Genomic DNA, 21,146 nt, shown 5'->3' with positions numbered 1-21,146 from the left:
GTGTTTCATTTTGCAATTGTTAGAGCTTGTGGGAAGTGAAAACCTTCAATAACAATAATAATTTAATAATAACCTTTATGATTAACATTACAATTTCATAGCCTGTGCAAATGAACGTGAACAATAGTTCATTTTCATATTATTAGTGGTTTCATTTTAAACAATAGTTCAAATAATCTCAATCATTCTAGGAGAACTTTCATTACACGTATAAACTAGTTAAGATACATAATCCTTCACACGAAGACTCATTTTCATTGGGTTAGCTTTTGTTTAGGTTACGTTCCATCCGATGTCGGTAAAATATTAAAGAAATATTCGGACAGAAAAATATTGAGACATCAATATAACATTTCACTTTTACGCCATACATGTATTTAAATAAACATACATCGAAGGAAAAAGATCCTTTATGGTATATTAAAGCACAGTATAATAAACGTCGAAATACAATAAACTCTCGATTTAGTATAAAACGTTGTTGCCTACATAATTGAACAAGTATTAAAGAAACATCGAATTACACGATTAAGTTTAAAAGTTATAAACATAAATTTTTAAGCAATCTTTATCACTAGCTTTATTCCTCTATCGTTTCAAAATATGTTTCAAGAAGTTTGACGTATTAAAAATAATTATTTATTTAACGATCTATGTATATCTCTATTTTACACGATTTTATGATTTCTTTGTAGTGTGCATTCTTTGTCTGTTGCAACTTGTATGACCGAATTCACTTTATGGGAATTGACAGTCCTGCATAAGACACGTCTAAATATAATTTCTAAACTTAATTTGTTGACGCAGCCGAAGAAAGTTGTCAAATTGGAATGTACTCTTGTACTCGTACAGAATCATGACTCTTACTTTCGAATTCGAATGTTACAGATACATCGACTGTGTCCCCCCCCCCCCCCCCACTATTAAAGACGAAGTGCCGCCGATTCGCCGAGAGAATGAACTGTTACTCAACCACGATGCGACGTTACATGCGAGACGACCGTTCCAGCTGCATTTCACTATCAGCGTGCGACCGTGCAACAAGTTGCTCCCGGGACTCATGAACGCCGCATATAGTTTCTGATACGTGTGCGTTTTGAAATAATGGATCCAGCGGGACCAATAGAAGCCCTTTTGCGGTTTGGTTCGGCTGAGAAACTAGTGTCGAGGACGATCTTTAGCTTTCGAGCCTTTTATGATCGCAAGCTAAGTATTGGCTTGGCAATTAAGTAATTGCCGATTTCAGTTATAGATGTCTCTCACTCCCATTTTTGTGATATCCGTGAATGTTATATTATAAAATTATTATTATTATTATTATGTTATTTTTTATTATCCGTGAATGTTAGCAACTGGACAAATTGAATGCAGCGGTCAAGGAAAAGCGACCACAATGCTATAGTTAGCTTGCTGACATTTGTAACACCCAAGAAATATAGTTCAAATGTTATTTCAGTTTTCTAAAATGGCACCAAAGTGGTACCACCGGCATACAACAGACAGTTTTTGCATGGCACCAGCGTGGTGCCACCGGACGGCATAGTGTTAATATTGAAACCAATAAAAGGATTAGCCTCAGTCTCAACAAGGAGATTTTGATAATATATTGGGTTGACAACTAAGTAATCGCCGATTTCAGTTATAGATGTCTCTCACTCCCATTTTTGTGATATCCGTAAATGTTATATTATAAAATTATTATTATTATTATTATTATGTTATTTTTTATTATCCGTGAATGTTAGCAACTGGACAAATTGAATGCAGCGGTCAAGGAAAAGCGACCAGAATTGGTCAATCGTAAAGGTGTCATTTTCCAGCAGGACAATGCTAGGCCGCGCACGTCTTTGACCACTCGGCAAAAATTGATGGATATTGGTTGGGAATCGATGTTACACCCACCATATAGCCCTGATCTCGCGTCATCGGATTACCACTTATTTCGATCCCTGGACAACTCCCTTCGCGGTAAAACTTTTAACGATGATGACGCTGTAAAATCTCATTTAACTCAGTTTTTGCCCGAAAAGGTTCAGACTTTCTACGAGAGTGGAATTTTCAAGTTGTCAGAGGGATGGCGAAAGATCATTGAACAAAATGGAAAATACATTACAGATTAAACTTCGTTCCAAGTAAAAAAAAATTTGTTATTTCGTTGAACAAATCGGCAATTACTTAGTTGCCAACCCAATATAATCCGACCAAAAACACTTTTACCGATTTCATCGTTATCTAAATGAAACATTTTAATATCTTTTTTCTAAACATAGAACGTTCTTAATATGGGACCCTGTGTTGTTTAGAAAGAACACGAGGATTCAGAAGAGGAGCAAACTAGCAAGAAGGATTGCTGGACTGTGGACGAAAGCGAATAAACTAATAAAATATACACTAATAGTGTCAAATTGTAAGAGTTAGTTGACATATTTGGTTTACACTCATCATAAACATATCACAAATAATACGATCATCAAGTAAGTAATTATCAATAGGATAATTTCTCCCTAATTCGCGCTTAGATTGCGCACAAAAATGTACAATTTGGGAAGAGGAGATTCGAGGCTCGCGACTCATTTTTTATAATTACTGATTGTCAATAACTATAAAAATGAGACACAAGCCCCGAATAATCGTATCTCCTGTTCCCAAGGAGAGAAGAGGAGATACTTCCCCATTTTCCAGCGCAAATTGAGCGCGAATTAACGCTCAATGAATGAGCGCGAATGAGCGCGGAGAAATTACTATACAGGGAGAAACGTAACACGCAACAATTACGGTGAAGTTTGAAAAGTAACTAGTTATCTGATAAGAGATCATTAGGCATCTTAAATTATTCACGTCTGCATAGAATACATAACTGCGAAATAGGAGAAAGACGCCCTGACAAGCTGCAAAGGAAAAGTAATTTAGTAGAATCATACCGAACGCGAAAATCAAAGCTGAACTTTACAAGTACAAATGATGTCGTATTACCGCACTAAATCCTTCGAAATTTGTTGGATACAGACCCCAAAGGACAACGGTATAAGTCTTCGTGCAATGCTGTATAAAGAACAGTAATAACTTTTGTGTCCGCTCTGACGCAGTGTACCATCGGGAGTTATGTCTAGAAAAGACGAGGAGTATTGAATATGCCATTCGACTGTTACCGCACAAGATCGAACATTAAGGCAATTGAAAGCATTAGAGTGCAGATTTTATTTGTGTATCCCATGTGCAAGCTTGTAAAATACAACCTGAATAGTAGGAAGTACTAATTGTGTTCGTTATTCTGTTTCTCTTTTTCTTTAAATATTCATACAATAGTTAATAATAATGATTCTCATTTCAAGAGCACAATGTACTTACAGTTCCGTGAAAACGTTGGAACTACTATCCGTGACTATTTGTCCTAAGTAATTCGCCATAAATAGGTACACTATGTGAACGGATATTGATAACATTTGTATCCATATCTCTTCGAATTTCCACTGGCCCCGTAGCGACTGAGACATCTGCATATTGAAAACGAGAGAAACAACTTATTATTATGCCAGTTCATTAATTTCAGTACTCATTCTACACTTTATGAGAGCATAAATACGTCCAGTTTTATTCGCCTTTACGAAAAGATGGTTACATTGGTGCAGTAAAATCTCCTTAATTGACCCACAACATAGAAACAAAAATGGAGAATTTGGGAAGACATTATTCGTCACTATCGGTAACTATAAAAACGTGACGAAAGGCTCGAATAATCGTATCTCCTCCTCCCAAATAGTCCATTTTTGTGTAGAAGCCGAGGGTCAGTTGTGGAGAATTTACTGTAATTACAATATAAGTGCCCTTTTTTATTGGAAAAACTAGAAATGATAAAACAACGTATATGTTCTGAACTTTTACATTGACTCATCACTAAGTGCTCAAGATTGCATAATATTTCTATTATTATGCCAGATAATTAATGTCAGTACACATTCTACACTTTGTGATAGCATAAACCCGATCAGTTTTATTCGGTATTCTTTTTGTGAAAAACTGGTTTCATTGGTACAGTAAATTCTCCCTGATTGACCCTCAGCTTGGGAACAAAAATGGACTATGTATTCGAGGAAAGGAATGCAAATAAGTATAGTTCCCACAGTGTTTTGCAGCTCTGGAATACCTAGTTGTCACCGATAACATTTACGCTAAAAAACACCTGCCTACTTATACTTACACGTAGAAGATTCAAAGTGAAAGACGTTACTCCCAGGATCATCAATACGACATACGAGGTAGTAAGACAATTTGCGTATAGTTTTACGAATCTATAAAAGATATTGGAAGCAAAGCTTTTTAAATAACATATTTTGATAGAATGGATCGGCAATGTAATATTTAATACAAACTTCATCGTTTCTTTGTGCAGCTTCGTTGCGCTGATTAGTTTATCTGCCACTAATTTACTTTTTTCGAAGTCAGAAATCCCCGATGGTTGGATGAACGCGGTTTTAATACGGAAACTGTTATACATGGGTAACAGTACCGGTGGTTATTGATGGTCCATTATGGGAGAACAGATGATAAATGTATACATCACCGTATATACTTGTTTTCTAATGCTCCTTACCAAACAATCTGAAATAATATGCGCGCATGTTGGCTGAATACATGCGTTACCACTTCAGGTCCTACAAGCCCTGTTATTCCGAGTATTACGAATGTAGGGAGACATAAGAGGCTGATGTAATCAAATTTGGAATCATCGGTAAAATAATAGAATTTTATGCGATCTACGGACTTATCGTTCCCGCTCGGCAGAAATTGATAGAACATGATGCCAAAGGCTCCCACGTAAACGCAACCTGCAACGACGTAGATTTGATTAGATTAATTTATTCGGAATTATTCTGTTTCTTAATCGATTCTATGTACGTCGTGTGTAATTAACACGTTGTGTGCCGCGCAGGTCGAAAAATGGGCGACGCAATTTTTCTATCAATTTTAAAAATTACAGACAGACTGTATTTGACTAGGATGTTAAGAATGTAATGGAGTCGAAACACCATGCACCGTGATAAATTAAAAGCAGTTTCGTTAATTAAATTACTTTGAATTCGGGAGAATTGTTGGGACTGATTTTCGTCACTCGCAGTGTTAAGATTCTATAAAGTACCATAAAATTGTCATGTCCATTTGTGTGCTCTAACGTAATTTTCACGTGATGCTTATATTAAGGAACGAGTTAACTGAAAAACGGATCGGTAAAAATATAGGAAATAGCAATTCTTACCTGCAAAAACAGATGTCATAACGTTCGTGAATGCAATGCCTTGAAAAATAATGTTTCGTTCATTGTCGTCAGTGATGGACGTTCTATGGTATAAAATTCTATCAAATAGCGTTCGCAACTATAAGAATAGCAATACACCGGATAATAATTAAAACAAACACAACGATAACGGTCGAACGTAGATTTATAGACGCGGAATCAGATGAATACAAGATTATCAAACTGCAAAATCGTGTCTGAAGTAAGTTTAAAATTGTTCCAACTTACCACCTTCATTTTATATAGAAAAGAAGTGTATTTAAAAATGAACATAACGGAGAATATTACGTGTGTAAGAAAAGCTATAACAACGTTCAGAGTGTAGTCGGCATTGTGGAAAAACGCTGCCACCTGAAATCAATAATACGGAACTATACAAATCAATGTTTCTTTTTCCACATGTTCAGTTCTAAAATAACACTGTCCAACAAATTTTGTTAGTTCACTGTAATATAAAGTTTCCTTGCGTTCAATGCGAATCAAACAGGGTTTTGCGACATCACCCCTGGTTTTGAGAAATTCAATTCTGGAAAAGAACTAATAATGCGAACCAAAATTGCACGTACGAACGTGAAAAACTTGACTTAATCGGCCATAGTGTCGCCACTGAACTTTAAATACCAATGATAATTTATTTGCAACGTCCGTAAACATTGCTTAAGCATGTTAAAGTATCTGTAAAGCGGAACAGTTTCCCAAATTTGAAAACTAAAGTTTTGGACGATGACTTTCGGGTCGATGTTCGACGCATACTAAAGAATTTCTATGGAGAAATTGTCTATCGGTTATCGAAACACGCAGTTGCATTGGACAATGCAATTAATATCAAAATCGATTGACCCTCATTGTCAGAGAACAATACCAGAAACACTATCGCCAATGTTAATATCAAAATATGCACTGCTCTTTTCAGATAGATGAACCATGTGTTGTCGTACGGCCACAGTCCAACAGTCGACAGAAGAACTTTGATCAGTTTATGGTGGTCGCTAATATCGGTCATCACTGCTCAGAAGCTAGGCACCGTCTAACCTTGTAGAGGGGAAAAGTTTTCTCGCGACCTTCCATCGTAATGTTCCCTTACTTCGGCGTACAATTTTTTCGTATCGCGTCATTTGAATAAATAAGGAAGCAAAATATCACAGAATGTGTCAAGGGGAAGGGCAATCTTGAAATCGCCCACAATTGAGCGCTATGATTACAGGTTGGGGTTTATCGATCGATTCGCGACACTACATTGTCCCCCTTGCTACAGTGTCTCCCTTCCTTGTTTACGTCGAAACTTACATCGCTGCTCGCACGCGACATTGTCCGCGCAATACTGACTGTTTTTTTCCCACCATTATGGGTGCGCGATATCGTCAGTTTCCCTTCTTCATTTTCCCGTTTTTTACAATCGGGAAATCGAGCGACCATCTCCGTCGCCGTTCACTCGCTCGCGAACCTCTAGCCGCGCAACGTGCAACAAGTTGGTCCGAATAGTTGCGCGCATACTCTCATACTCGTGATCGTTTTAAAATGTACTCACTGTGTGAATTAATCGAGCAGTAGCCATATGTGTTGTTTCAACGCGTTCGCTACCGGCGCCGAACGTGTGCGATGATCGAGAGTTTGCGTACACGTAAAGATAATCAAATTATTTTTGTGTACGTTGTTGCATGTGAGTAAATGTCGCTACATAGTCTGCAGAGAATTAGTAACTTCCCAATGGGAATGTCCTGTGTATATTTTGTATGTGCCATCACATTGGAATCGAATCAGTAAATCTTATTAGAATCGCGTACACGAGATTTTTGGTGCAGCTGTTGCTAAAGGAGTTATTTGGAATTTGATTTAACGTATAACATGCACAAGCATGCTTTATAGAAGTTTATGGTGCCACAACCATTCGAATTATTTGTGTTACTGGATCGTACATTTACTTTAACCCTAGAAAGATAACCATATGACAACGTACGTAAAAGATAACCATACGCTTCAGAGGCGCATGCTTTTCTAAGGCGTCAATTTTATACTAACAATGGATATTTATTTAAGTTAATCTAGTCATTTTAAAGGTTTGGCATTATTGTAAAAATAAAATGCATTTATATTATATTTTTTTATATTTTAAGTAATTTTAAACTTAAATCACTAGACCTCTATGAAAAATTAACAAAAATCAACAGTCTTCGCAGGCGCCTCTGCGACGTAGGTTATCTTTCTCGGGTTAAAGCTGCTGCTGCGATCCGAAAAAAATCTGCTTACATATATATTAAAACTTACGCATTAAACGATAGAAAATCTATAAGTAAAGTGGAATGTCATTGACACAAACGTAATTTTGTCTGTTATTAATATTGTGTGGTATTATTATTTTGACAACTAAATACAGGGAAAGACGTAACACGCAATAATTACGGAGAAGCTTGTACAGTAATTAGTTATCTGTTAAGAGACCTTTAGATGTCTTAAATTAGTCATGTCTGCGTAGAATACATAACTGTGAAATAGGAGAAAGACGCCCTGACAAGCTGCAAAGGAAAAGTAATTTAGTAGAATCATACCGAACGCGAAAATCAAAGCTGAACTGTACAAGTACAAATGATGTCGTATTACCGCACTAAATCTTCCTAAATTTACTGTATACAGACCCAAAAGTAGAACGGTATACGTTTTCGTGCAATTTAGCGTAAAGAACAGTAACAATTTTTGTGTCCGCACTGGCGCAGTGTACCATCGGGAGTTATGTCTAGAAAAGACGAGGAGTATTGAATATGCCATTCGACTGTTACCGCACAAGATCGAACATTAAGGCAACTGCAAGCATTAGAGTGCAGATTTTATTTGTGTATCCCATGTGCAAGCTTGTAAAATACAACCTGAATGGTAGGAAGTACTAATTGTGTTCGTTATTCTGTTTCTCTTTTTCTTTAAATATTCATACAATAGTTAATAATAATGATTCTCATTTCAAGAGCACAATGTACTTACAGTTCCGTGAAAACGTTGGAACTACTATCCGTGACTATTTGTCCTACGTAATTCGCCATACATAGATACACTATGTGAACGGATAGCACTACCATTTGTACCAATATCTCTCCGAATTTCCACTGACCCCGAAGTGACTGAGATATCTGCATATTGAAAACGAGAGAAACACAACTTATTATTATGCCAGTTCATTAATTTCAGTACTCATTCTACACTTTGTGAGAGCATAAATACGTCCAGTTTTATTCGCCTTTACGAAAAGATGGTTACATTGGTGCAGTAAAATCTCCTTAATTGACCCACAACATAGAAACAAAAATGGAGAATTTGGGAAGACATTATTCGTAACTATCGGTAACTATAAAAACGTGACGAAAGGCTCGAATAATCGTATCTCCTCCTCCCAAATAGTCCATTTTTGTGTAGAAGCCGAGGGTCAGTTGTGGAGAATTTACTGTAATTACAATATAAGTGCCCTTTTTTATTGGAAAAACTAGAAATGATAAAACAACGTATATGTTCTGAACTTTTACATTGACTCATCACTAAGTGCTCAAGATTGCATAATATTTCTATTATTATGCCAGATAATTAATGTCAGTACACATTCTACACTTTGTGATAGCATAAACTCGATCAGTTTTATTCGCCTTTACGAAAAGATGGTTACATTGGTGCAGTAAAATCTCCTTAATTGACCCTCAACATAGAAACAAAAATGGAGAATTTGGGAACACATTATTCGTAACTATCGGTAACTATAAAAACGTGACGAAAGGCTCGAATAATCGTATCTCCTCCTCCCAAATAGTCCATTTTTGTGTAGAAGCTGAGGGTCAATTGTGGAGCATTTACTGTAATTACAATATAAGCGCCCTTTTTCATCGGAAAAACTATAAATGACAAAACAACTGTTAATTATATGTTCTGAACTTTTACATTGACTCATCACTAAGTGCCCAAGATTGCATAACATTTCTATTTCCAACACAATTTATTTTTGTTACAACATAATAGATTTATGTGTGCCAACCGTTCGCAACATAATGAGTTATCATAACGTGTTAATTAAGATGACGCTAGAGCGTTGCCTGTGCTGACACAAGGAAGACAGCAGTCATCTGCCTTGACACTGTGACGACAAATCGGACCGGCTAATCGTCTAGATCAGTGATCCGAATGCTTCGGAATGCAACATTAGGCTCCGCCTCCTGACTCCCACCGCAGAGCCTAGCTCCGCGTGACGCGCTGCCGATGGAATCAATGCGGGGAGCGAGGCGCTGCGACGGTAGTCAGGAGGCGGAGCCTACTGTCGTCTACCGAAGCATTCGAAGCACTGGCCCGGATTCTGGGACCTCTAGGGCATAGAAAACGCAAAGCGAAATCGCGGATACAAAGCGAATAGCGTTTACGCTTCGGAATCAATTGCCAGCTGATTTTTCGCGACCTGCGCTACTCGCATAAGCGCATCGTCAATCTGGCGATCTGAACGTATGGAAGAAGTATCGTACGATAATGGAAGAACGAAAAGTCCCCACAGTTCTCTGCAGCTGTGGCACACTTGTCCACTTATACTTACACGTAGAAGATTCAAAGTGAGAGATATTGTTCCCAGCAACATCAATATGCTATACGAAGTAGTAAGACAATTTGTAGCCTGTTTCGCGAATCTATAAAAGGTATTATGAGACGAGCATTTTAAATAAGATATATTTACATAGAATGGATCGGCAATGTAATATTTAATACAAACTTCATCGTTTCTTTGTGCAGCTTCGTTGCGCTGATTAGTTTATCTGCCACGGATTTACTTTTTTCGAAGTCAGAAATCCCCGATGGTTGGATGAACGCGGTTTTAATACGGAAACTGTTGTACATACGTAACAGTACCGGTGGTTATTGATGGTCCATTATGGGAGAACGGAAGATAAATGTATACATCATCGTATATACTTGTTTTCTAATGTTCCTTACCAGACAATCTGAAATAACGTGCGCCCGTGCTGGCAGAATATTTGCGTTACCACTTCAGGTCCTATAAGCCCTGTTAGTCCGAGCATGACGAATATAGGGAAATATAGGAAAGTGATGTAATCGAATTTGGAATTATCGGTGAAATAATAGAATTCCACGCGATCTGCGGACTTCTCGTAACCGCTCGGCAGAAATTGATAGAACATGAAGCCAAAGCTTCCAATGTAAATGCTGCCTACAACGACGTAGAATTGGTTAGATTAATTTATATGGAGTGACGCTGTTTCTTAATCGATTTTATGTACGTCGCGTGTAATTAACACGTTGTGTGCCGCGTAGGTCGAAAAATGGGCGACGCAATTTTTCTATCAATTTTAAAAATTACAGACAGACTGTATTTGACTAGGATGTTAAGAATGTAATGGAGTGGAAACACCATGCACCGTGATAAATTAAAAGAAATTTCGTGAATTAAATTACTTTGAATTCGTGAAAATTTCTGGGACTGATTTTCGTCACTCGCGGTGTTAAAATTCTATAAAGTACCACAGAATTGTCATGCCACGTGATGCTTCTATTAGGGATTAAGTTAAATGACAAACGAATCGGTGAAAATATTCGAAATGGTAATTCTTACCAGCAAAAAGAGAAGTCATAACATTCGTGTATGCAATGCTTTGAAAAATAATGTTCCGTTCATTTTCGTCAGTGATGGTGGATCTATGGTATATTGTTGTGTCAAATAACTTTCGCAACTACAAAAATAGCAATGTGCCGATTAATAATTGAAACAAACACGACGATAACGGTCGAACGTAGATTTATAGAGGCAGAATCAGATAAATACAAGATTATCAAGCTGTAATCGTGTCTAAAGTAAGTTTAAAATCATTTCAACTTACGATCTTCATCTTATATAGAAAAGAAGTGTATTTAAAAATGAATATAATGACGAATATTATGTGTGTAATAAAAGCTACGATAACATTCAGAGTATAATCGGCATTGTGGATAAACGATGCCACCTGAAATCAATAATAAAAAAGTATACAAATTTTCATATGTTCAGTTCTAAAATAACACTGTCCAACAAATTTTGTTAGTTCATTGTAATATAAAGTTTCGTTGCGTTCAATGCGAATCAAACAGTGTTTTTCGGCATCATCTCTGTTTTTCAGAAATTCAATTTTGGAAAAGAAATAACAATGCGGATCAAAATTGCACGTACGAACGTGAAAAACTTGACTTAATTGGCCAGAGTGTCGCCACTGAACTTTAAATGTCAATAATAATTTATTTGCAACGTCCGTAAAGATTACTTAAACGTGTTAAAGTATCTGTAAAGCGGAACAGTTTCCCAAATTTGAAAATTCAAGTTTTGGACGATGACTACCGGGTCGATGTTCGACGCATACTAAAGAATTTCTATGGAGAAATTGTCTATCGGTTATCGAAACACGCAGTTGCATTGGACAATGCAATTAATATGAAAATCGATTGACCCTCATTGTCAGAGAACAATACCCGAAACACTATCGCCAATGTTAATATCAAAATATGCACTGCTCTTTTCAGATAGATGAACCATGTGTTGTCGTACGGCCACAGTCCAACAGTCGACAGAAGAACTTTGATCAGTTTATGGTGGTCGCTAATATCGGTCATCACTGCTCAGAAGCTAGGCACCGTCTAACCTTGTAGAGGGGAAAAATTTTCTCGCGACCTTCCATCGTAATGTTCCCTCACCTCGGCGTACAATTTTTTCGTATCGCGTCATTTGAATAAATAAGGAAGCAAAATATCACAGAATGTGTCAAGGGGAATCTTGGAATCGCACAATTGAGCGCTATGATTACAGGTTGGGGTTTATCGATCGATTCGCGACACTACATTGTCCCCCTTGCTACAGTGTCTCCCTTCCTTGTTTATGTCGAAACTTACATCGCTGCTTGCACGCGACATTGTCCGCGCAATACTGACTGTTTTTTTCCCACCATTATGGGTGCGCGATATCGTCAGTTTCCCTTCTTCATTTTCCCGTTTTTTACAATCGGGAAATCGAGCGACCATCTCCGTCGCCGTTCACTCGCTCGCGAACCTCTAGCCGCGCAACGTGCAACAAGTTGGTCCGAATAGTTGCGCGCATACTCTCATACTCGTGATCGTTTTAAAATGTACTCACTGCGTGAATTAATCGAGCAGTAGCCTTATGTGTTGTTTCAACGCGTTCGCTACCGGCTCCGAACGTGTGCGATGATCGAGAGTTTGCGTTCACGTAAAGATAATCAAATTATTTTTGTGTACGTTGTTGCATGTGAGTAAATGTCGCTACATAGTCTGCAGAGAATTAGTAACTTACCAATGGGCATGTCCTGTTGTATATTTTATATACGCGGATAGTGCCGAACAACCACATTTCGGGATTTGCTCAGTAAATCTTAGTAGAAATCGCATACGCGAGATTTTTTGTGCGGCCTTTGCTAAAGGTGTTACTTTAGTTACTTTCTTAGTTTAATTAGTTGCTTTTGTTTCACGTAAAACTCGATGTAATGTGCAATATGAAATTACATCGGCTCACGAAATTTATGCGAGGAATGAATTTTTTAAGAGTGACAATTGCAAATAATTATTATATATTTTTCTAAGAACAATACATACAACCAGGCTTTTGGTGATTATCCACTTATGTGTCCACTGTTGTTAGAAAACGTAAGGTACTCACCTGTAACAAAAAGAAGAAACAATCGTACGTTTATACCATGAGATACACAGAAATGTAATTTTCGTATTTATTATTATTTATTATGAACATAGAATCATCGCCAGTTAGGAAACGGAAATCGTATCGCAAATTATAACTCGGCTTAAAAAAACCTTCATCTTCGGAAGACATTAGATATTCATATCACTTTTCGAACAAGCGAACTTTTATGATACACGGGAAGTTTTGTCGGAGCTTTTAATTAGGTGGATAAGTTCTGTTTAATCTGTTCTCTATTAACCCTCCGAGTACCGGGATGAACGGTGCTGTACCGAGGTCATTTCTGGCCGGCAGGTGGACATGACTCGGAGGTGGGCATATTTTATTCGAATAAATTCTGCGAACAAATTCGTCGAATAAAATTTTATTCGAATTAATTCTGCGAATAAATGCTTCGAATAAAATTTTATTCTACGCATCATTTTCTTCACCTTACAATTTAAATGATTGTCCATAATAATTACGCAATTTATGGCGCACACTACCAGAGTCGATTTCGTAACAAAAATTGAAAACACATTGTCGTTGGCCCTTTCGCTTCGTATACGTACCAAAGAACCGCGACAATCTTGATTGCCCACGAAAATAACTGCACGCATAAATACCGCAGAACAGTTTTGGGTACATGTAAATCATCCTAAACTCTTACGTAGAGAGAGTACATAACCGTTAAGTAAGACATTGACAATCTCATTATCTGCAAGCAAAGATTTACGAAAGCTTAAAAACATCGTAAAATGTGTTCGATGATAAATATAAATTGCATTTATTTGCTTCTGTACCCCGGTAAATCCTTCGTGGGACGGACAATAGAGACCGCCGATCAGGAATTTGCATTCTTTCATACTGTGAAGCATAATGAATAACAACAATTTTTGTGCTGGTACAGATCCTCTGTACCATACGCCAGCATACCTGCGTAACAAACGAACGTTAATCAAATAATCTGCACACATTCGTTCCGGTCTTAGACATTCAACACATTCAGTGTTCCGTACATCGGTGTTTTGAACTTTTGGCGATTAGCAGCGAATCGTAATGAGAAATGTCGCTTTGGGAAATATTGGGTTGACAACTAAGTAATTGCCGATTTCAGTTATAGATGTCTCTCACTCCCATTTTTATGATATCCGTAAATGTTATATTATACAATTATTATTATTATTATTATTATGTTATTTTTTATTATCCGTGAATGTTAGCAACTGGACAAATTGAATGCAGCGGTCAAGGAAAAGCGATCAGAATTGGTCAATCATGAAAGTTATAGATGTCTCTCACTCCCATTTTTATGATAACCGTAAATGTTATATTATAAAATTATTATTATTATTATTATTATGTTATTTTTTATTATCCGTGAATGTCAGCAACTGGACAAATTAAATGCAGCGGTCAAGGAAAAGCGACCAGAATTGGTCAATCGTAAAGGTGTCATTTTCCAGCAGGACAATGCTAGGCCGCACACGTCTTTGTCCACTCGGCAAAAATTGATGGATATTGGTTGGGAATTGATGTTACACCCACCATACAGCCCTGATCTCGCGCCATCGGATTACCACTTATTTCGATCCCTGGACAACTCCCTTCGTGGTAAAACTTTTAACGACGATGACGCTGTAAAATCTCACTTAACACTTTATCGTCCGGTCGTGGTTGAGGCTGCCACTCAGTAAGGACTGGCTTAGTCGCGCGCGCATTTGCTCCCAGTACCGGCTAAATTTTCGCTATTCATTGTGTTGTGCTTATTCCTTTAAAAATAATAATAAATAATAATAATTATTATAATTATAATTCATAAGCATATGGGGAGGTCAGCATACAGGAGGTCAGCTACTAACAAAACAGTAAAGAAGCGAAAACCGTCGATAGCTAAAAGTCGATTAATAGGCTATCGGTCGATAAGCATTGGCAATCGAAAAGCCGATTAATAGGCTAGCGATCGATAAACATTGGCAATCGAAAAGCCGATAAATAGGCTAGCGGTCGATAAAGTGTTAACTCAGTTTTTGGCCGAAAAGGATCAGACTTTCTACGAGCGTGGAATTTTCAAGTAGTCAGAGAGATGGCAAAAGGTCATCGAACAAAATGGAAAATACATTATAGATTAAACTTCATTCAAAAAAAAATTTTGTATTTCTTGAACAAATCGGCAATTACTTAGTTGCCAACCCAATAGTAGCCCACTGTGGGCAGTGGGTGCTCACCCAACGTGCTGCACTGGTACGACTAACATTTTTGACTCACGTATCTAAAAAGAAGTTTGCGCTGGTATCGATGCCCATTTGTCCCAAATTATTTGTTATAATTAAGTACAAGAAGTATGTGACGACCGCAGTTCCCGGTGTTGCGATTTGCGCCAGTCTCCTAGTTCGGGCGACAATGTACGCCAACTGCACGCAACCGGGGCCACGTTTAGTAGATTGTTGCTAGTCGATGCGAACGCGAATAATACGAGTGGCAGTCAATAAGTAAACAGCTCAATTCCCCTAACTCTCATTTCGAAAAATGTACTCGATTCCATCGGCCAGTCGCATATTACAGCGTTGCAAGCATGGAACATCCTATACGAAATACAGTAATATCTCCCGCAAATGCAAAATTTCGGGTTGCTGTGAATCTCTCTGTGCTAGTCCCACGCCTATGTAATTCATTGCTACGTCGATGCTAAGGGCCTGTTTGGCCTGTTTGGGCGTGAGTCAGATTATTTACAATGAGAGCATTTCGTCTGTACCACGGCTCGGAATTAACCGGCGCGCAGCACGAGGAGAGCGAGAGCCATGCCTCCTGACTCCAGTCACGCGTCTCTCGCTCCACGTGGCCGCCTCTTTCGGCGCGGAGCGCCTTAAGCGCGCGCGCGCGCCTGTTGCTTCGTATGCGTGCGTGTAGCATTTAGGCGTCTAGCGGGGAGCGAGACGCGCGGCGGGAGGCGGGAGGCGTGGCCCTAGCGCTCCTCGTGCTGCGCGCAGGTTAATTCCGAGTCCTGGTATAGACGAAATGAGAAAGCTGCTATGCAATTACTAGAACAATACAAAGCGTTCGAGGATGATCGTAAGACATGTATGAACTTTGCAGTTACAATTTTTTAAATTGGTTCTCTGATTCTCGTGGATCGGCAAAGATGGGTTGCATGTTAAAAACTAGTCGCCTAAATAAATATTCACTGTCCCGCTTCTGTCTTTCGCAACGAAGGTGAAGCATTTACTTATTGACCACACTGGTCCACCCGTTGGAACATTCAAACTTACACGCAGAAGGTTCAAGGTTAGAGAACCTACTGTCAAAAAGAGCAGAATAAAATAGGTTGACATAATCGCGCTTTGGAACACACTGCAAAACCTGAGCGATAATAAATAAATGGGATTAGAAAGGAGTGACGAATTAAACTTAGAAAAAGAAATCAATCTATGATGTCTAGATTGCGGATCGTCGTGCATTTATGGCACGCAGAAATTTCTTAAATACCGGAAACTTATGAATTAATGGGATCCAATAGCGTATTTATTTTCTGTTTACCACGTGGAATTAAGAATCTTTTCTTTAATCCTGGCTCTTGTAAAATGACTTATGAAAATAAGGGTTTGCACAACGATCCGCGGTCGAATGATGTGTCTAATCGATGTTTCGGAACAGTCATTTTTTTACAAACCGTAATAAATGTTTATGGAGTATTCCGATGTCGATTAATTTTTCCAAAGTTCTTCTGTCTTCTTTCAGATCTGTAATATTCGTCTTGTCATTGTTGAAAGCGTTTAGAACGCGGTGACTGTTCAAAAATAGAATCACCGAATTAGAAACTTGTTCGATAAAGTTAATATTTTCGAGCAGTGCGCTCGGTTTCGTCTCAGTTTACGGCAATTTCGCGAAAAATATGAAAATGAATATCATTCTATCGTACCTCAGTATTTCGTATATCGCTAAACCGTGAAAACAGCACATGCTCGTTGTCCCCTCTGTCCCGCAAAGAACACATGAGCTCAACACCATTGCAATGTACGTGTGCAACGATGATATGAAGTAATATTTCTCGTCGTTCTTGGTGTACATCAATTTGATGTGCGAATTCGCGATGTAATCGTTTTCGTCGGAGATCGAGGAAGTGAAAAAATCGGCTATTAAAGTCGTGTAGATTATGAAACTCATTACCGCTATATGCAGGATGGCTGTATCAATAAAACAGTGTGTCAAATTTTATCATGTAATATAATATAAGTATATATTATACATGTATAATGTACTACTTATATATATAAGTAATATAATATATAGTAATATATATAATATATATAATATATATAATATAATATAGTAATATAATATATATATGCAATATATTATCGTATAATATGCAGGAGAATAATATTTTCCACGTGATAATTACCCGACAAAATCACCGCCACTAATTTACCATGACCAGCTCTTTCTAGTAATATCTTTGTCTCGTGCTCGTCATTAATGTCTCTCCAATCACTGCGTATTGTATCCAGAAGTAGCTTCACCTAAGGAAACAATAAATACAGTAATGTCTCTCTAATTGACGCTCAGATTGTCTAGAAAAATGGACAATTTAGGAAGAGGAGATATAAAGATTAACTATAAAAACAAGCTACAAGGCTCGAACAATCGTATCTCCTCTTCCCGAATTGTCCATTTTTGTGCACAATCTTAGCGTCAATTAGGGAGACATTACTGTACCGTTCGAGTGTTTACGAGCAGTACAGTAATGTCTCCCTTACTGACGCTCAGATTGTCCACTAAAATGGATAATTTGGCAAGAGGAGATACGATTATTCGAGCCTTGCGGCTCGTTTTTATAATTGCGGTCAATTTATAACTACAAAAATAAACCGCAAGGCTCGAATAATCGTATCTCCTCTTCCCAAATTGTCCATTTTTGTGCGCAATCTGGGCGTCAATCGGAGAGACATTACTGTAGCTGGAATCGGCGCGTCGAGACAATTGCGATCGAAATGATAAAAGCTTAAAGATGCATAATGGGAGCAGAGTGATTAATGAATCGTAAAGCAAGCCCGAAATTTTCAGATACAATAGCTCTCAGTGGCTTAAGTGGCGCACAGGCACACGGATTTATGCCGCGTATCTTCTTCGGAACCGGTAAATCGTCGGCCATTGTGCCTTGTAGATTCGCGCGCTTCACGAGCGCGATAAATCAGCGATACAGCCGAAATGAAAATGTTATAGCATCGTAATAACTTAGTCGATAAGGATATATTTCACACGCGTAATTATTGCAGCTAGACGAGAGATCTGTCAACAAATCTGACAAATATTATCGACGAGTGTCTTGTATTATTCAGGCAAATTCTATTTTAGTAAAGTTTCTTACAGTAAATCTTCGCGATAGGAATATTTAGTTTGGTTGCTTGCAACAATCGTAAAAAATGGAAGAATATGTTTCGATTGTTACTAATTAGGATCAATGACGGACATCCTATTGCGATCGACGGATCAAATATTTGTAGTTTTATAGTTCATATATCTTCGCGAATAGCGTAATGGGCAAAAACAAATTGAAAAAATATTATTTGAGTCAAATGATAATTAATGTATTATTATTATTATTATAACGGAATAAATAATGTATTATATATAATGGAATAAATAATGTATTATTTACTCCTGATATTCCTAATATTCCTAATATATTCATAATAATAATAATAATAATAATAATAATAATAATAATAATGCGTTCGTATATAATAATATATAACAATAACACATTATTTATTTATACACACATTAATTGCAAGCAAAACATTTCAAGATCGATATTTTGCGATCATTTTGTTCTTCACAAATTATCGAACGCAATAAACTCAATACAAACGATAAACACGTTCCAATTACCGATCTTCGTTTTACATTTTCAACGGAACATATTTACAATCACCGAAACAAAAGAAGAAGCGTAAACTGTGCAGAAAAGAAGGTACAAAAACACATATCGCTCCAATTAAACGATGGAACTTCAACTTACGTATTTGATGTTCCTCAAAAATGCGATGTGTTTAATGAAAACGATAAGAGTGAAGATAAGATTCGTCAGCGCGTTGACCAGAATATTATGGTACAATTTCTCATGATATAATAGCGCTTTCACCTGCAACCGACAAAGAGACAACGTTTCAGCAGACACACAAATTCTCTTCCATACGTGATTCGCATAATTCGATCGGTGTTGTCGCATTAGAAACGGAGCGATTGGAGCACAAGATACGATCAACGAGGCGACATTGCTCCAAATTTCCGCGTCGAAGTCAAAGACGTTTGAACAATTTCTCCGAAGGTACGACGGCAAATATTCCACGTCGAGTGCGCGTTCACGCGCGAACCATTGTTCTCGCGTCGATCAAATCGATCAACCGCCGTCGCTACTCCTCGCGTCGTCCGAACGCGCGAACTCGTACGAAATTGCTCCACGCTTCCGTCACCCGTGTCAGAATCGATAAATAACAATCGTTCTATTATCATACTTGAAACACAATTGCGGTCGTTATGAGCAATATGTAGAACATCCTTCTCGCGAAAGCGAACCATGTTCGATCGTACGGCCACAGGCCGACGCACGACAGGTGCACCCTGATCACCGTATAGTGATGATCGCCGAGATTGTCCATCGTCGACGAGAGCCGGATCGCTTCTAAGCCGGCGAGCCGGCCTCTTTCGAAGATTTCTTACCGCGATTTCCCTCGCAAATTGATTCGCTGCAATTTACGAATGCGCGCGTGTGTGTGTGTTCGCCGCCGAGAATCGTCGTCGAGCATCGTTTGAATAAATAACGAGTCCAAACATCGCGGCGCGCGCCCCGTTGTCACCGTCGAGTGTCGTGATTACAGCTTGCCGGCTATCGATTCGATCGCGGCATTGTAAAGTTACCCTCCGCAATGACAATTGTCACGTCCGAATCCCCGGAAATTACACGGTGCGAGGCAACCGTGCGACCGCCGGATTTTTGCCGAAGCGTTATTTCCTTTCTTGTAGTCGAAGGATCCCGCCGCCGCCGCGTGCTGTTTCCCATCGCGAGAAAACGCGAACCGTCGACTGTTGTTTAGACAAAAAAAGAAAAGAAAAAAGATGTCAGCTCACCCCGCGAAGTTGGAAGCGAGGTGGTTCGGCTGCCGGTTCATTCGTTCGTCGTCTCTGCACCATGCAACAGTTCGCTTCCGGTGCACGCCGTTTACATCGGTCTTGTCGGTCTCTCGCGTGCAGTAGTTAAAATCGAAGGCATCGATGTCGCGAAGTAGATCCGGCGAGAGCGTATCTCGAGGTTCGTTCTCTAAGCGGACTGATTTTTAGATTTTTATATCGTTTTATATCGATTTTTATATGTTTCGAGGGTTCCGCGTCGTCGATCTTTTACCGATGCGATGCCACTTGTTGTGCCTCTCGCTCGTCATATAGCTGCTCTAGAGTGCTAAACGAAAAGCAGGAAGATCGTGCATAACGTTGCAATTATTCGTTGGGAATGTGAGTATCAACTGCATCGTTTAACAATAATAGATTTATGGAGTTGAAGCCGTCGAAATGACGGGTCGCTAATTTTTTCATTTACGATCGTTCGTATCGTGACGATACATTCGTGAGTTATTTGTTCAATTTATACGTTAATTTAGTCAATTTATGCGGCAATTGTGGCTTCTATAAACTAATATGAAACAGCTGTTTTTTTGTGCACGGTGAATCTAGCGTTAACCCGTTTGCCGCCGCGGGTCTTAAGCGTTTTGAAAGACAGTCGGATATTCGGTTTGTATCAAGTGCTCCTAATTTATTACTTTTTATGGCAGGCTGAGCAGAGGAATATGGGTCGAATTATTGTCGAAATGCTGGCAGTCATTGTTTTCAAGAGAAGAGACGTGTTTCTGAATTGAATATGGTGCATACATAGTTTTGCATTGTTTAATAGAACGAAACTGAGGTTTAATATTTTAAGGATTATTTACCTTATTTTACCTCGTCTCACAATTCTCAGCTTGCATTTTGATGCTCGGCCACAAGAGAAACATCATCTGCCTGTTCATCTGTTTTCCCAATTTAGTTGCTTTTAGCACTGACTAATACGTTTTCTTTTTTATTACAGAAATTTTATTTCGAAAATGTATTAAATAAGCGTCATCTAAC

General features: G+C 38.4%; 3 protein-coding genes and 2 long non-coding RNA genes across 18 annotated transcripts in view; 2 read left to right on the top strand and 3 right to left on the bottom strand.

Moving 5' to 3' along the window:
* Positions 1-21,146, bottom strand: part of LOC117223883 (alpha-Mannosidase class I a) — a 406,723-nt gene that overhangs the window by 59,786 nt on the left and 325,791 nt on the right. The window lies entirely within an intron of this gene.
* Positions 473-21,146, top strand: part of LOC143259632 (uncharacterized) — a 27,693-nt gene continuing 7,019 nt past the window's right edge. The window contains exons 1-2 of one of the 3 annotated variants that reach the window (XR_013033651.1): positions 473-1,089; positions 2,304-2,474. This is a non-coding gene — a long non-coding RNA (uncharacterized LOC143259632). Of the gene's footprint in view, positions 1,090-1,583; positions 2,475-21,146 lie in introns of those variants that run through there. The other 2 variants (XR_013033652.1, XR_013033650.1) reach the window with 2 other exon arrangements.
* On the bottom strand, positions 2,388-7,244 carry LOC117223921 (uncharacterized). 5 transcript variants are annotated; one of them, XM_076522788.1, is made up of 9 exons: positions 6,156-7,244; positions 5,522-5,644; positions 4,763-4,826; positions 4,592-4,661; positions 4,371-4,484; positions 4,199-4,289; positions 3,349-3,494; positions 2,974-3,106; positions 2,388-2,888 (listed from the first exon to the last, which is right to left on the bottom strand). In XM_076522788.1, exons 1-9 carry the CDS (start codon positions 6,294-6,296, stop codon positions 2,835-2,837), a joined length of 936 nt encoding a protein of 311 aa, XP_076378903.1. In that variant the 5' UTR covers positions 6,297-7,244; the 3' UTR covers positions 2,388-2,834. The 5 variants fall into 5 exon arrangements, with proteins under 5 accessions (XP_076378903.1, XP_076378901.1, XP_076378904.1 ...); XM_076522786.1 differs by adding an exon at positions 5,255-5,372 and having other exon boundaries at positions 4,592-4,826; positions 6,195-7,242; XM_076522789.1 differs by having other exon boundaries at positions 6,822-7,241.
* On the bottom strand, positions 7,586-20,240 carry LOC143259619 (uncharacterized). 8 transcript variants are annotated; one of them, XM_076522741.1, is made up of 10 exons: positions 19,502-20,096; positions 19,006-19,128; positions 17,386-17,503; positions 16,903-17,167; positions 16,654-16,770; positions 16,253-16,343; positions 15,252-15,397; positions 13,787-13,919; positions 13,556-13,701; positions 11,146-11,268 (listed from the first exon to the last, which is right to left on the bottom strand). In XM_076522741.1, the coding sequence occupies exons 1-9, from the start codon at positions 19,643-19,645 to the stop codon at positions 13,642-13,644; spliced, it is 1,197 nt and encodes a 398-aa protein (XP_076378856.1). In that variant the 5' UTR covers positions 19,646-20,096; the 3' UTR covers positions 11,146-11,268; positions 13,556-13,641. The 8 variants fall into 8 exon arrangements, with proteins under 8 accessions (XP_076378858.1, XP_076378853.1, XP_076378854.1 ...); XM_076522744.1 differs by lacking the exons at positions 11,146-11,268; positions 19,502-20,096 and adding exons at positions 12,860-12,965; positions 20,115-20,240; XM_076522740.1 differs by lacking the exon at positions 11,146-11,268 and adding an exon at positions 12,860-12,965.
* On the top strand, positions 20,183-20,941 carry LOC143259634 (uncharacterized). Its single transcript, XR_013033654.1, has 3 exons — positions 20,183-20,295; positions 20,365-20,495; positions 20,813-20,941. It is a non-coding gene; the product is annotated as an uncharacterized LOC143259634 (long non-coding RNA).

This window comes from Megalopta genalis, chromosome 6 (assembly GCF_051020955.1).
Source record: "Megalopta genalis isolate 19385.01 chromosome 6, iyMegGena1_principal, whole genome shotgun sequence".
Classification (NCBI taxonomy): domain Eukaryota; kingdom Metazoa; phylum Arthropoda; class Insecta; order Hymenoptera; family Halictidae; genus Megalopta; species Megalopta genalis.
This window is presented reverse-complemented; position numbering and strand designations above follow the sequence as displayed.

Coding starts and splice junctions, on each gene's coding strand:
- LOC117223921 (XM_076522785.1), bottom strand. CDS start 6,296: ATGACCGATATTAGCGACCACCATAAACTGATCAAAGTTCTTCTGTCG. Junction 5,645..6,155: donor CATTGGCGATAGTGTTTCTG/GTATTGTTCTCT, acceptor TATTGATTTCAG/GTGGCAGCGTTTTTCCACAA. Junction 5,373..5,521: donor TTCTATATAAAATGAAGGTG/GTAAGTTGGAAC, acceptor CTATTCTTATAG/TTGCGAACGCTATTTGATAG.
- LOC143259619 (XM_076522738.1), bottom strand. CDS start 11,908: ATGACCGATATTAGCGACCACCATAAACTGATCAAAGTTCTTCTGTCG. Junction 10,137..10,243: donor ACGTTATTTCAGATTGTCTG/GTAAGGAACATT, acceptor TATGTACAACAG/TTTCCGTATTAAAACCGCGT. Junction 9,940..10,022: donor CTGCACAAAGAAACGATGAA/GTTTGTATTAAA, acceptor TACCTTTTATAG/ATTCGCGAAACAGGCTACAA.